This window comes from Xyrauchen texanus, chromosome 32, assembly GCF_025860055.1.
Source record: "Xyrauchen texanus isolate HMW12.3.18 chromosome 32, RBS_HiC_50CHRs, whole genome shotgun sequence".
Taxonomy (NCBI): Eukaryota; Metazoa; Chordata; class Actinopteri; order Cypriniformes; family Catostomidae; genus Xyrauchen; species Xyrauchen texanus.
In genome coordinates this window covers 5,258,183-5,272,700 of record NC_068307.1, presented here as the reverse complement: position 1 = coordinate 5,272,700, position 14,518 = coordinate 5,258,183, and the positions used below count along the sequence as shown (strand labels likewise).

Below are 14,518 nucleotides of genomic sequence, written 5' to 3'. Positions count from 1 at the left end.
TATGATCACCCTAACACCCCTCCCCCTAGAGTGTCTTACTCTTCACTTAACAGCTGACATAATTTCCCAAATTAGTTGCCTCTTAACAAAGATTTTGACAAGAGTTTTGATGGGAGTTTTGATGGGGCTGGGGAGAAAGTCAAGCCTCTCCAAGACCTCCATTCCATCACACAATCTTGGACTAATTAAAAGAACGTTCTTTTGTTGTAGCTTTTGTTCTTTATTCCCATGTCCCTGTAAGTCGGCTGAGAAAGACTGAAATGATTTGGGATAGGATTGTGATCATTAACACTTGCACTATGTTGGTTGGACTTGCTAATTTAGAGGAATTTGGATTGCTCTAAAAGTATCCGAGGTGTCTAATATATAAAAGATAGCTGGTTATGTTTTTTAATGCAATGTTTTTACAGGCACAAGAGAGAAAAGTTTGTATCCATCACTTTAGTTTGATCCTTTCCATGTAGGCAGATATTTCTTGGATCCAGGGTTTCCGTTGTCCGGTAATTACCGGACATTGGCCGGTAAAAAAATTAAATGTCCGACAAAATTAAATCTCTCCGGTCAAATTGTCCGATTAAAATTGCCTAATAATCCCGTCCCCCTAACACAGTCTGAATTTGAGAATAAGCCTAAAATGTATAAAGCAAAAATACACCGATCTCTTGCTATGTTATAAAGGAACAGGCTCTATCGTTTGAAAGTTATGAAACAACATCGCATGCTGCATTTCAAATAAAGCGTACGCCTAAAACGGCTGCAATATAGACCTAAACAACGAACGATTGAGTGAGACGTTTCAAATATGGCCAGGCCCAGGCAGACTAGCTTTAAAAGCTTTTTTCAGAGGCCAGACGATGGTGAATCAGGAACATCTCATTATAGATAGATCAGTGCTTCTAATCCGCGCATTCGTGCAGTTTTTTTCTCTATCATCAAAACTGAATAGCCTATGTTCATCAGTGCATGGTTACAGTCTATATCAAGCAGGGACACGTTTGTGTGCATTTTATTTTGTGATTTCACCGAATTAATAGAGAGTCTCCGCAACGGCGATACATTGAAACGCTGCGTCCTAGTGAAGATTGCGCAACTTCGCGCAGCGCGTCGTCCATGCAACTGATAGCAGCGGACACGAAGCTCAGCTTGATTTCAAAAACAACAGATTTTAGCGCTAGATCTCTTATTTAATAACGGACTAAATGAATGATCTGCTAGTTAACTGGAGATGTTTTATTTATTTGTATTAGGTACATCCGTGCCTCAATGTTTCAAAAAGTGAATGTGTGTGAAACCACAGTAAAAAAACAATTGGCCAATCGGACGTTCATGTTTTTTTTTTTCTCGTCTATTTGAAAGTTAAGCTAATAATAACATGTTGCATTCTATAAGGCCTGATTATGTCATTTTTTAAGTTACATAGACTGCCTCCAGTTTTCCTCAACTTCACTAATTAAGAGGCGATATATTTGACCGGCATATCATCAAAATGTCCGTAAAACGAAACCTCAGTGACCGGCACCATTTTTTTCTAGCGGAAACTCTGCTTGGATCATTGGCAGCCATTGACCTTGCCACCTTTTTGGATGGCCCATTCTTCCATGCATCAGAATGTAGTGTGGGGAAAAGAATGTTTAAACAAGAGAAGACAGAGTGTAGCATCCTTTTGTTTGTAGCCTGTCACTTTGACTAATCAAATTAGGAATAAAAAAAGATGGTTGCTAATGACAGACTGAGAAAGCGATGGCACTGCATGATGGAAGAAGGAGGAGATGAGTGTGTTAAAGACATTGCAAACAAACGACCTTTTAAAGGAAGGCCTTCCTTTGTGCCGTCTCTGCTTCTCTGCCACTCTTTTATCAGAGGCAAAGAGGAGAACCAAATGAGACATAAGAGCCAAGCGATCAATCGCTGAGTGTGAAATTAGAAGAAACGTCTTTCAGTGGGAGTGTGGCTAAAAGGTGACCATGTATTTTAACATGTAAAAAGGGATTCGGCATTTAGCATTAGTTGGACATTTAGCAAAGATTTTGAAATGTGGCAGTTTTATTTGATTTAAAAAATAAAATTAAAAAATGCAATGCTGTTAAGACTATTTTTGAGCCATGGAGGGTTGTTTGATTGTGAAGAGGTCAATTTAAATATTTGATGGTCAGGGTTGTAACCATCAAAGGTATAGGGTATGTTAGCATATTGTTAAATAATGGCTGAAGAAACTAGCTGGGTGAATCTCACAAAATATGTCAAGAACATGTCCACATCATATTTTAAAATGCAATACTTTTTTAGGACCATTAAGACTTTTTGCATTGTAGCAACATTTTCATTACAATTAGGGTCCTCATTTCTGTAAAGCAAAATAATATATATCTATATATATAACCAAAATATAATAATAATAATTTATACTTTCAGTAATAACAAACCCCACCTGAACCCAAAGTTATACTTGAAAAACTGACCATAATGCCAACGCTTTGGCTCATGTTGGGTAGCAGACCTCTAAAATGAGCAGGGATCCCAAATAAAAAGAAGTTTGTATGACCTGTTCCTCAAAGTGTGTTGGCGCTTCAAAACAAATCTTTAATTCTTTGTGTTCTCTTTTCATCTTATAGTGGGAAGAAGTGAGTGGCTACGATGAGCACATGAACACCATTCGTACCTATCAGGTGTGTAATGTCTTTGATGCCAACCAAAATAACTGGGTGCGTACCAAGTACATCCGACGAAGAGGAGCTCAACGCATTCACGTGGAGATGAAATTTTCAGTGCGAGACTGCAGCAGCATCCCAAGAGTCCCGGGTTCCTGCAAAGAAACTTTCAACCTCTACTACTATGAATCAGACTCCGACATTGCCACCAAAGCCTTCCCCCCCTGGATGGAAAACCCTTGGATAAAGGTGGATACCATCGCGGCTGATGAGAGTTTCTCGCAAGTAGACCTAGGTGGACGAGTGATGAAAATTAATACAGAGGTACGCAGTTTCGGACCTGTTTCCCGTAATGGTTTCTACCTAGCCTTTCAGGACTACGGTGGATGCATGTCACTGATCGCTGTGCGAGTGTTCTACAGGAAGTGTCCTCGGACCATTCGGAACGGAGCGATATTTCAGGAGACACTTTCAGGAGCCGAGAGCACCTCTCTGGTGGCGGCGAGGGGAGTTTGCATCCCTAATGCCGAGGAGGTTGACGTTCCCATTAAGCTGTACTGTAATGGAGATGGAGAGTGGATGGTTCCTATTGGCCGCTGTATGTGTAAAGCTGGTCATGAGGCTGTGGATAATGGGACTGTTTGCAGAGGTAAGCCTAATTGTCTCCTAATGTAAAGGGATCTTTTCATGTTGCACAAAACACTTTTTTTTTTTTTCACGATTCTGTGTATTGAGAAATGGAAAACACTCTCTGTTCAATTGTCTGTGGTCTTATTGAATTGGTTCGTACTACTGTAAGCTTATTATATCAGTGTTATATCATTACAGTGCTCATGCAAAAATATGATGCATTACAATATTGCACCATTACAACAGTAGAGAACATTCCAGCGGGTATTGTTTCATCATCTTTGGATCTACCGTTTGGAAAAACATACAGCCAAAGAATGACATCCTCTTAAGTACAGATATTAATCAGTCCTCATGTTTTAGGCTTCCATTTTTTGTTGCTGTAAAGGGACCTAAAAGCCATGTTCATTTTTGTGCCAGCTCATTTTTTAAGCCTGCTGGAGCTCTAGAAATGGCCTGCTATTTATATTGTCGTTTTGCTCTGATTTCCCAGGCAACTCAGACACTTTCATGTGGCTGTTTTCACAATATCCCTGTGCAGCGTCGATATACGACGGCCCTCTGTCAGTGTGTGAGTGTATCGATCGTTCTTAGCCCACTAAATCCCACTGCTCCTCTCCTTCAGCCTTCCTCACCTGTAATTCAACTCTGTCTGCAGCGGAGCTCTCGTTTTGCCCGACGGCGGGTCCTGTTCCCACGGCAACGCCAGCCTGCAGAAAGGCTCCTTGCTGACACAGACGACACAATAAAACGCCCACCTGTGTTTCAGACACCCCCCCTCTTTTTCTTTTCCACACACGCACCCACTCACTCACTTACACAGACAGACGAACACACACACATACACTCGCTCAACCTCTTCATAAGCCTGTCTGTAATTACCACTCCGGCTCCCCGTCTCGAGCTGGATGAGCTGTGATAATAGCCGCTCATTGCAGGCACTAGCAGGGCGGCGCTCTACCGATATGCATTCAATAACAGTTAATGAGGATGGTCACAATCTTCTGTCAGGAGCACCTGCCTATAAAAAAAATCGTGGACCAGTGTACTCCAAATTGGAGAGCCTACATAATTATACACATTTGGTTGTTTTTGACCCACGTGTAATTTACTAAATACTTTGGGTTTTAATATTCCAAGGGTCTGCTTAAACTAAGGTATCTTTGTAAACAGCTGGATTTAAAAACAGTTACATTGTGAGCAACTATTGGAGAAGCTCACAAGCTTAATAAAACCGTTCTTATTTGTTTTCCTGACAAAGAGGGTTACTCCTAACTGAGAAAATAATGATCCTAATCACTGAGCATTTAGCTCATATTCATAAAGTATTAGGGAATATTAATGCATTGAGCATTATTTCGTAATATTGCACAACAACAGAAACTGATTGCAAATCAGGAAGATTTTCTGGGTGATAGAGTGCTAATCTAATATAGTTTGTCCCTGTCCAATCCTCGCCATTTATAATCCCATGAGCTAAATAATGTTAAACATGTATGCAAGAACATGAACGCACATGCTTCTAGCTACTTGCATGCCTTTTTGTGTTCAGAAATGCCAGCCACAATACAATGGTGCTACGAAATTACAGTTAGGAGGGGTGAAATATGAATATTTGATATGCAATATTTTATTGCTCAGTACATTTTGTGGCCACCATTGAGAGCTATTCTGTGTGAAGGTAAAATTATTGTAGCATTACGTCAATGCACACTCAGGGGCAGATTCACTAAACAGTTGCACCACTAATACCCACAATCACATTTAGCAGGCACAATCAGCACTGAAATTGCACTACGTCTTCAATATTTCAATCAATTCATTGTCATTCCTTTCAGTGCAAACACACCTCCTTTCTTTGTAAAATAGGCTCATTAAAGATTGCACTTCATTCACAAAACTCCGTGCAGTTTGCCTTGGGCAATTAACATCGTGCTGCTACTGCCAAATGAAAGTAGGCGGTAAAATGAATTTTATTTTAAAGGGATGTTTACGAATATTTTCAAACAATCATTTCAGCAGTAATTAATCAAATCCTCATCAATTGATGTTGAAGAGTGTTATAACCTGGCATTTATGTGTGGTGTCCTCAAGTGCACGTTCTGCATTTTTAAGAGATGATCCAGGTCAGATCTATATTGCGCACAGAATTGGTGTGCAAGACCAGAATTGCGTTTGCAAATTGTGTTCAGCAGCGATTTTGTGGCCGTGTTTGCGCTGCTGTCTGATCGGCATAATTCCTTTAGTGAATTGGGCACGCAGGTAGCTTGTGCAAACAACCGGTGCTTTTAGCGGGCACAATTCATTCCTAGTGAATATGCCCCTCAGATTAAAGTCGACTACATTCTACAACAGTCCAATGATGAATGAGAAACAAGTGAGCAAAAGATTGCAATAGTTTTTAATAACTGTACACTAAACATAAAGAATTGCAATATTATCGTATTGTAACCCTGATATTAATATAATATCATATCGCCACATTCATGCTTTTTCCCACCCCTGTTTGCAATGGGTTGGCCAAGCATTCTTGTTTGGCTTGCATACTTGCATACTTTACTCAAGCATGTATATACAGAGTCCTTGACCAACACAGTGCCAAAGTGCGGTCTGGTTGAACCTACATGATGTGCGTTTTTGCATCACTGTGGCAGCAACAAACCTTAGTACTCAAGAGGGCGATACATTTACTTTCAAAAATCTGGGCCGTTTTTATTCAGGTAAGTCATTCTGCATCACCCATCATCTTCTGCAACGTCTTCAGAGCCGCGGGAGAATTTGGCTAACACCTCCTGATGCCAGGGAACATGTGTTGTCATCGTTCCATGGATGGTCCTGTCCTAGCCAATCTTACACTCACTTGGGGTTGGGGGACTGCTTTAAGTATAGGATGCTCTGCATAAGAATGCCGTGGTGGCATGGCAGTTGAATGCGCTGTATTTTATTAGGACATTTAAAAGTTATGAGACCCAAGGATATAGCTGAAAGAAAAAAGTTAATAGAAAACAATATAAAATAATTTTAGATGAAAAAAGATTATTGATGGTGGTTGCCTGCATTATACATGGTTTTGATCAGGGTCTGCCTTCAATTAATTCAGCCATTTCTCTCTGGCAGAGGAAAGATGATACCTCTGCGTGAGACAATGTCAGGTCTGTGGTCGGGGGATGGGTTAATGCAAGAAAAAGGGAATTTCTAACAGCAGAGAGTTGGGCGTAATGAATTGATTTGTGAAATATGTTTGCACAGAGATGCTGTAGTATCTTCTTACATTGTGGGTTGCTGGAGGTCATAAAGAAATCATAAGATCTGCAGATGAAAGATCTGTCTCACTGCTCCGTTTAAACCCTGCAAACACTTTATTCCAACACCTCACTATGACAGAGCATGTAATTACGCATGTTTCAATTATGTCTTCAGAAATGCTTTCAACAGCTAATTATTCTTCGACATGACGTCTGTCAAAATATTGACAACACACCAATTTATTTATGCTTGCGATGGCTTTGGCTTTTTGTCAGTGAATTGAAATCATTTTACTAACAATATTATATTTCCTCCCAGGGAGGTGCTGGAAATAAATGAAGCAAGCCAAGTTCCATTTAGCAGAAATGCACTTAATAAAAAGATCTGATTTCGTTTAGAGCTGCATAAGACCGTGCACCCTCTTGAGACACACAAGGTCTTGTTCATTAAATGGGTCTTTTCCAATATCATGTTAGCTGCCTCACTCCCTACATAGGCAGCATCCTAACTGAAATGGAGCCTATATGGCTATATGGCATAAGTGGCCTGTTTGGAATGCACTACATATGCAGGTTCGACTCGCAATACATTTTTTTCTATAAAGGTAACGCAAGACTAACCGATTAATAATGATAATCTAATGAGCATAAATGTGCATAGTATGCATATTTTTGGGGAAAATAGCCAGTTTTCTATCACTTTAAACTATTTTAATTGATATTTTTCAGTACTGAATGGATTTGAATATATTTGGATATGAAAGTTATACATTTATAATCACAATTTCTCTTGATTTGTTCTCTTGATAATTTTTTTCACCAAACTCGTACATTTGGTGCTACCTTATACCCTGAAAAGAACATTCATTGATTATAATGGGAGCGATTTTCTTTTGTCGTGGTGTGGCGCACCATTTGCGTCTGGTGTAGATGGGTGTTATAATTTTGCGAAAACAGAGTGTCTTCATAGGCAGTATAATTAAGCTACCTACTGTACATTTTGGAAGAGCTTTTGTATCTGGAGTGATGCCTTAAAATACAACTTATGGAGGCAGCTTACTAGGGTTTGAAACTGATCTAATGTGTTTAGTTTGAAATGGAAGCAGAATCCTCATAATTGGAGACATGTTAAAGTTTAAGAGCTCCTAAAAACAATATTCATAGTTTTCCTAATTTTATTCTGTGGAATTGATTGCCCAATTCCACAGAATACTGGTTTAAGTACAAAGTTTGGGAATTCATTGCTTAATGTAGAGAGCAGAGAACATGTTGAATATACTACGATGCACAGCCAATGTGCATAAACATCTATCAAATGATAGATAAACACAATCAAATGCAGCAGCACTGGGGGATTCGGCACAGTTGTGCAGTTTGAGATGTTGGCGAAGGTACATTAAGCTACATAGCATTGTAGATGAAAGACGAAGTGCTTGCTTTGGAAAAGCTGATAGAGTGCAGACTCTCCACCTGTTAAGAAGTTATCATAAATGCATGTCTGTAAGGAATAGCCAGGCCTTCCTCGTCACGTTACTGATGAAAGAAAGCAAGCAGGTTTCACAGTGGTAAACATCGTTCATATGTTCCACAGGAATGCGGTTGGGCAATCCAGATCCACAATTTATTTATGAACCAGCAATGATTAAGCGTAGTGTCTGTCAAAGTGAAATATGTTTATTTCTATATCAGCATTATGGCATCCACATTTAAGAACACCCCCTTCACATAGGAAATCCCTAAAAGCTGTCGATAGTAAAATGCTAGAATAGATGGCTTTGTGGCAGGACAAAACATAAATAACAATGCTATGAATATTTTGCAACCTATCTCTTCCTTCCCACCACAACTTCAGGCTTGAATTTCATGAATTCATTGCCAGAAGATTTAGGCACTTGGCTTTACTGTAATCTTACAGCAAGTCTTGGAAAAAAAAACTGAAAACAACCATGATGACATGAAATAGGAGGTTGAGGGGAGGAGTAAAGGACAGTGAAAGATGCTGACAGTAAACAAGAACAGTAGTATCCCTCTAAATTCATGATCCTGGCTATCTTTCATGTGGACAAGGCTTTAGAGAAGAAATCATCATGGGGCCAAGACACCACCGTGGCTCCTTTTATTTCCCATGGTGCATCTGCTTTTAATGATAGCTCTAATTGGGCCAATCTTCAATCCCAGGAGCTCAGTGCAAAATATGAAGCAAAATAAACATTTGTCCCGTCATCTTCTTTCAGCCATCCTTGATCAAATAAAGGGCTTTGTAGAGACCTCTCCTCAATTGACCAACCCTCTATAGAAATTAATGTTTGGTTTTAATACTTCACAGGACATCTGTCATGACATGTTATAGAACAAAAACAAAAGCATTTTTTTTAAGTAAACATTGAAGTATTGAGACTAAATTACTTTTTCCACAGAGACTGACTGTTGCGGTTTCTATTCAATGTGTTCTTGGCTATGTCCACACTAATTGGCTTTCTTTATAAAAAGCATTTATTTTGCCACATTTACGCCTGTTGTCCATGCTAGAATGGCATTTTTCTCCACCGAAAACAGAGACTTTCGAAAGCGCTCTCCATAACCACATACTTTGGAAATTATGTTTCAAACTTAAACAGATTTACATTTACATTTATGCATTTGCAGATTTACAGTGCACTTATTACAGGGACAATCCCACGGAGCAACCTGGAGTTAAGTGCCTTGCTCAAGGCCATGGTGGTGGCTGTGGGGATCAAATCAGCGACCTTCTGATTACCAGTTATTTGCTCTAGCCCACTACGCCACCACTTGGTTTTTAACAACAAAAAAACGTCATGGTTACTGTTGTAACCTCCGTTCCCCGAGGGAAGGAACGAGACGTTGTTTCAAATGAAGTGACACAAGAGGTCACCCTGGGACGCCAAACATACCTCTGAACCTGAGAAAAGGCCAATGTCAAGTTGGTAGACAGAATGTGCATGCCCCACCCCGGACATACGGGTATAAAGGGAAGCGGGGCAGCGAGTGCCAGTCAGGATTTTGCACTGAGGAGCCGAAAATAAGGTACGGCCGTTGGGTTTAGTGCTGTGGCAGTTGGGACACAATGTCTCGTTCCTTCCCTCGGGAAACGGAGGTTACAACAGTAACCATGACTTTTACCCTTCTGTCACTCACTCGACGTTGTGTCGAATGAAGTGACACAAGGGGTCCCATATAAAAACGCAACGCACTGACCGTGTTACGTGAACTGCCGAGACAGGTGCAAGCAGGCTACCGCGTGCTAGAGGCAATTGTGTGCTTTTTTGAAACTGCATATCACCTTGAAGCATGCCTATATCAGCATTTCAATTAATTTGCACGAGGATTGATTAATAAATGCCTTTTTCAAGTTGACAATAGGTCTGGGCAACATGTTTAAATAATGATATCTCAATATTTTTATCTTTAAAAAGACTGATTTTTTTTTTTTTTTTTTTCGATCAGAAGAATATTTTGAGCAAAACAACCATTGAATATAGTACAGTCAAACATTTTAAGCCAGAAGAAAACAGTTAGCTCAGGGTATTTTTCCTAGATATTTCCAATATTTTTTACTTAAATATTTTAAAGCAAGTAAAATGTGAAGTGATGACGCAAATAAACCTTTGAATCAGAGTTTTGAACCGGTTCATTGAAATTATCAAATTGAAATGTCATTATTGAACATGAACACACCGGAGTGCAAGACCATGTCATGCAAAAAATGTTTTGTTTAATTAGTCTACAAAATGAATCAAATCAACTCAAATACTCTCAAGTGCCGATTCACTCATGTGCCATCTGCAGCAAAAGCCATTCACACATCGGCCATTTAAACAAGTAGGATATGCCTCTATCATAATTCTTTTGTCTGTATTCTGAATATTAAGACACTTTTATAAACCTATCGTTGCAGATGTATCAGTGTTATCATAAATTATAATAACAGAGTGTAATCGGCACATATGCACATTAGCGTCATGAATTTCTATATCTAAACAAGACAAATTAAACATTTTCTACTGCATATACAGGTCCTCCTCAAAAAATTAGCATATTGTGATAAAGTTCATTATTTTCCATAATGTAATGATAAAAATTAAACTTTCATATATTTTAGATTCATTGCACACCAACTGAAATATTTCAGGTCTTTTATTGTTTTAATACTGATGATTTTGGCATACAGCTCATGAAAACCCAAAATTCCTATCTCAAAAAATTAGCATATTTCATCCGACCAATAAAAGAAGTGTTTTTAATACAAAAAAGTCAACCTTCAAATAATTATGTTCAGTTATGCACTCAATACTTGGTCGGGAATCCTTTTGCAGAAATGACTGCTTCAATGCGGCGTGGCATGGAGGCAATCAGCCTGTGGCACTGCTGAGGTGTTATGGAGGCCCAGGATGCTTCGATAGCGGCCTTAAGCTCATCCAGAGTGTTGGGTCTTGCGTCTCTCAACTTTCTCTTCACAATATCCCACAGATTCTCTATGGGGTTCAGGTCAGGAGAGTTGGCAGGCCAATTGAGCACAGTAATACCATGGTCAGTAAACCATTTACCAGTGGTTTTGGCACTGTGAGCAGGTGCCAGGTCGTGCTGAAAAATGAAATCTTCATCTCCATAAAGCTTTTCAGCAGATGGAAGCATGAAGTGCTCCAAAATCTCCTGATAGCTAGCTGCATTGACCCTGCCCTTGATAAAACAGAGTGGACCAACACCAGCAGCTGACATGGCACCCCAGACCATCACTGACTGTGGGTACTTGACACTGGACTTCAGGCATTTTGGCATTTCCTTCTCCCCAGTCTTCCTCCAGACTCTGGCACCTTGATTTCCGAATGACATGCAAAATTTGCTTTCATCCGAAAAAGTACTTTGGACCACTGAGCAACAGTCCAGTGCTGCTTCTCTGTAGCCCAGGTCAGGCGCTTCTGCCGCTGTTTCTGGTGCCTGTGCACAGTGGCTCTGGATGTTTCTACTCCAGACTCAGTCCACTGCTTCCGCAGGTCCCCCAAGGTCTGGAATCGGTCCTTCTCCACAATCTACCTCAGGGTCCGGTCACCTCTTCTCGTTGTGCAGCGTTTTTTGCCACACTTTTTCCTTCCCACAGACTTCCCACTGAGGTGCCTTGATACAGCACTCTGGGAACAGCCTATTTGTTCAGAAATTTCTTTCTGTGTCTTACCCTCTTGCTTGAGGGTGTCAATGATGGCCTTCTGGACAGCAGTCAGGTCGGCAGTCTTACCCATGATTGCGGTTTTGAGTAATGAAACAGGCTGGGAGTTTTTAAAAGCCTCAGGAATCTTTTGCAGGTGTTTAGAGTTAATTAGTTGATTCAGATGATTAGGTTTCTAGCTCGTTTAGAGACCCTTTTCATGATATGCTAATTTTTTGAGAATTTTGGGTTTTCATGAGCTGTATGCCAAAATCATCAGTATTAAAACAATAAAAGACCTGTAATATTTCAGTTGGTGTGCAATGAATCTAAAATATATGAAAGTTAAATTTTTATCATTACATTATGGAAAATAATGAACTTTATCACAATATGCTAATTTTTTGAGAAGGACCTGTATATTACTTTAAATCATCATCGAGTGGTTATAACAACTTCTTTTAGTGACCTCATGTGAATTCTACTCATAGAATGAGGTATAAAGTCACTGATAACACATTTTAATGGCACATTAGTTTAGGTTCTACAAGTAGTGTCATCATCTTCAAATGCTCCTCTAAACTTGTCCCACAGCGGTGTGACCTGTGTCTGTATGTTCGTAAATAGTATACCATTGCTCGGCTGTTTAGAACTAATTTTTACCCCTGAATGAAAAACGAAGAAGAACTTCTTGGGAAGTATATCAGGGCCTTTATACTTAGTTGTGATGCAAGATTTAAAATCAGCAAAAAAAAAAAGCATTGATGTAATCCCACGTTCATGGATTCTAACAGTGTTTCACTGAAGTGTGCTCGTACCGCACTTACCCTTCAACAATTTTCTGCATTATCTCATACTGACAGATACATACACACATTTCAAATAAGCATGCCCACAATGTAATACAAACCTCTCATATTTCTTTTCAGCCTTGTCCCTCACCTAGTGAGCGCTTTCATTTTGGCCTCCCTGCAGCCATTTTCAGACAGCTTCAATCCACACGTGACCCATGGCAAGTTTTTATGGCCGAGCTCCTAACTGCTGTTGCCAGCTCTAATTGGGAAAGTAAAGAACATTTAAGCAGTGAAATTAAACCCTCACATACTGAATTGTTCACTCTAGAGCCAGCACTGCGAGTGGGAGCATAACAAAGAGCTCAAAATGCTCTTGGTGACAGCAGACACACGGTAAAACCAACAATTCGAGTCCACACAACTCGTCGCTTGTGGCCAGAAAGTAAATATTCTTCTGCGCTAGCCAAGGATTAGGATCACAAGTACCATAGGAACTGTCTAGTCACCTACTGGGACTCAGGGGAATAGTGATCCACTTTTATTTCTTGTTGCCTAGCTGTAATGGATATTTCAGCTTGTCCAGGTGTTTTTTTTTTCCGTCCTCTCTGAAGCAGAATAGATGTAACATTTCTGAAGCTAAAGATATCCCCCACACACCCACCCACACTTGCTCCATTGAAGAGCGCTTGTCGTTTTTCTCTCTGCACATTCATCACTCCCTTAAAAGTGATAACGCCAGACTGAAACGACTGGGAACGGTTCAGAGCTCAGGGAGCATGATGTGTTAACTTGTTCCACATGTATCTCCGAGCAGCCAGTCATTAGCTCACATCTCCACTGGGATTCGACTTGTTGGCGGCCATCTTCAGAGGCAGTAATCACTATTCTGTGGGGTCTCTGATCATTGCCCGACTAGAGGGATTTCTCGTGCCTTGTCTTTCGGGACATGGTCTCAGGTCTCAGAAGTTTGTCTAAGCTCAAAAATCTAATGGAGAAGAGGTGTATGCTGATGGAATGGTTTTCTCCCAGCATAACAGTGCAGAAGCAAAAAGAAATTTGCTCAGAAGTTTCTCGTACTCAGTGGAGTTCACAGTAATGATTCAAGATGTTTCTCATAAAATAGAACAAAAAAGATAAAAAGAAGATGTCGTGGTCCTATTTTCCTCAAGTATATTTTGCATATAAAAATGAAGCCTATTATAAGGGCTTATGATTTTTTTCATTTTTTCATTATTTTCATGACAGTTATGCACATTTTAAACCCAAATTCTCATTACCACAAAGGAAAAAGGATGGTCATTATTATTTGTAAAAAAAAATTAAAATAAAATCTCTCTCTCTCTCTCTCTCTCTCTCTCTCTCTCTCTCTCTCTCTCTCTCTCTCTCATATATATATATATATATATATATGAAGAAAATATTGTACAACATCTTTTTTTACTGTTATACATCTCTATTACTGTAATACTGTAATAAGAATCATCATTGAAAACAATGGGAATAATAAAATACAAATATTCGGACATGTTACGCTGACAAGAATAGAGGGGCAAAATGTCCTAAAAATAATATCACAATGCAAAAAATATTTATAGTCCATAACGGTGCTGTAAGTGATTTTTTCATGGAAAAGTATGCACAAAATTTTACTTCTCGCTGAAAGATATTAATGAAATAAGTGTCCTGATATATCTCACCGGAATCTGTGACAACTCTAAAATCTGTAAACAGCAAACCAAAAATGTCAGAGGGCCGCGGACAATGACACTTTCTGCCTGTCAATCATTTTGCACGTTCTCAGAGTATTGAAGTTGCAGCTAATTAATAAGAGGCATAATGCCATTTTTATGCATATTGCTCATAACAGTTGTCAACTGAAAGTACTATTTTGATACTGTTGTTTTTGACAACCGTTTCTGCTCATTTCGGTGTCAATAAAGCTCATTTGTTATCTTTAGAGTGCGGCGGGGTTTTGGAAAGAGGGGGCGTGGCCAATTCAACGGCTCAATTTGTAGAAATAGTAGAACGGCTAAAATCGCA

At 39.6% G+C, this 14,518-nt stretch overlaps 1 protein-coding gene across 1 annotated transcript in view; it reads left to right on the top strand.

Annotated features, from left to right (window-relative positions):
* LOC127625916 (ephrin type-B receptor 2-like) overlaps positions 1-14,518 on the top strand; it is a 209,039-nt gene that overhangs the window by 94,275 nt on the left and 100,246 nt on the right. The window contains exon 3 of the mRNA XM_052101373.1: positions 2,613-3,297. Within this exon, the coding sequence (XP_051957333.1) occupies positions 2,613-3,297 (685 nt within the window). The remainder of the gene's footprint in view (positions 1-2,612; positions 3,298-14,518) is intronic.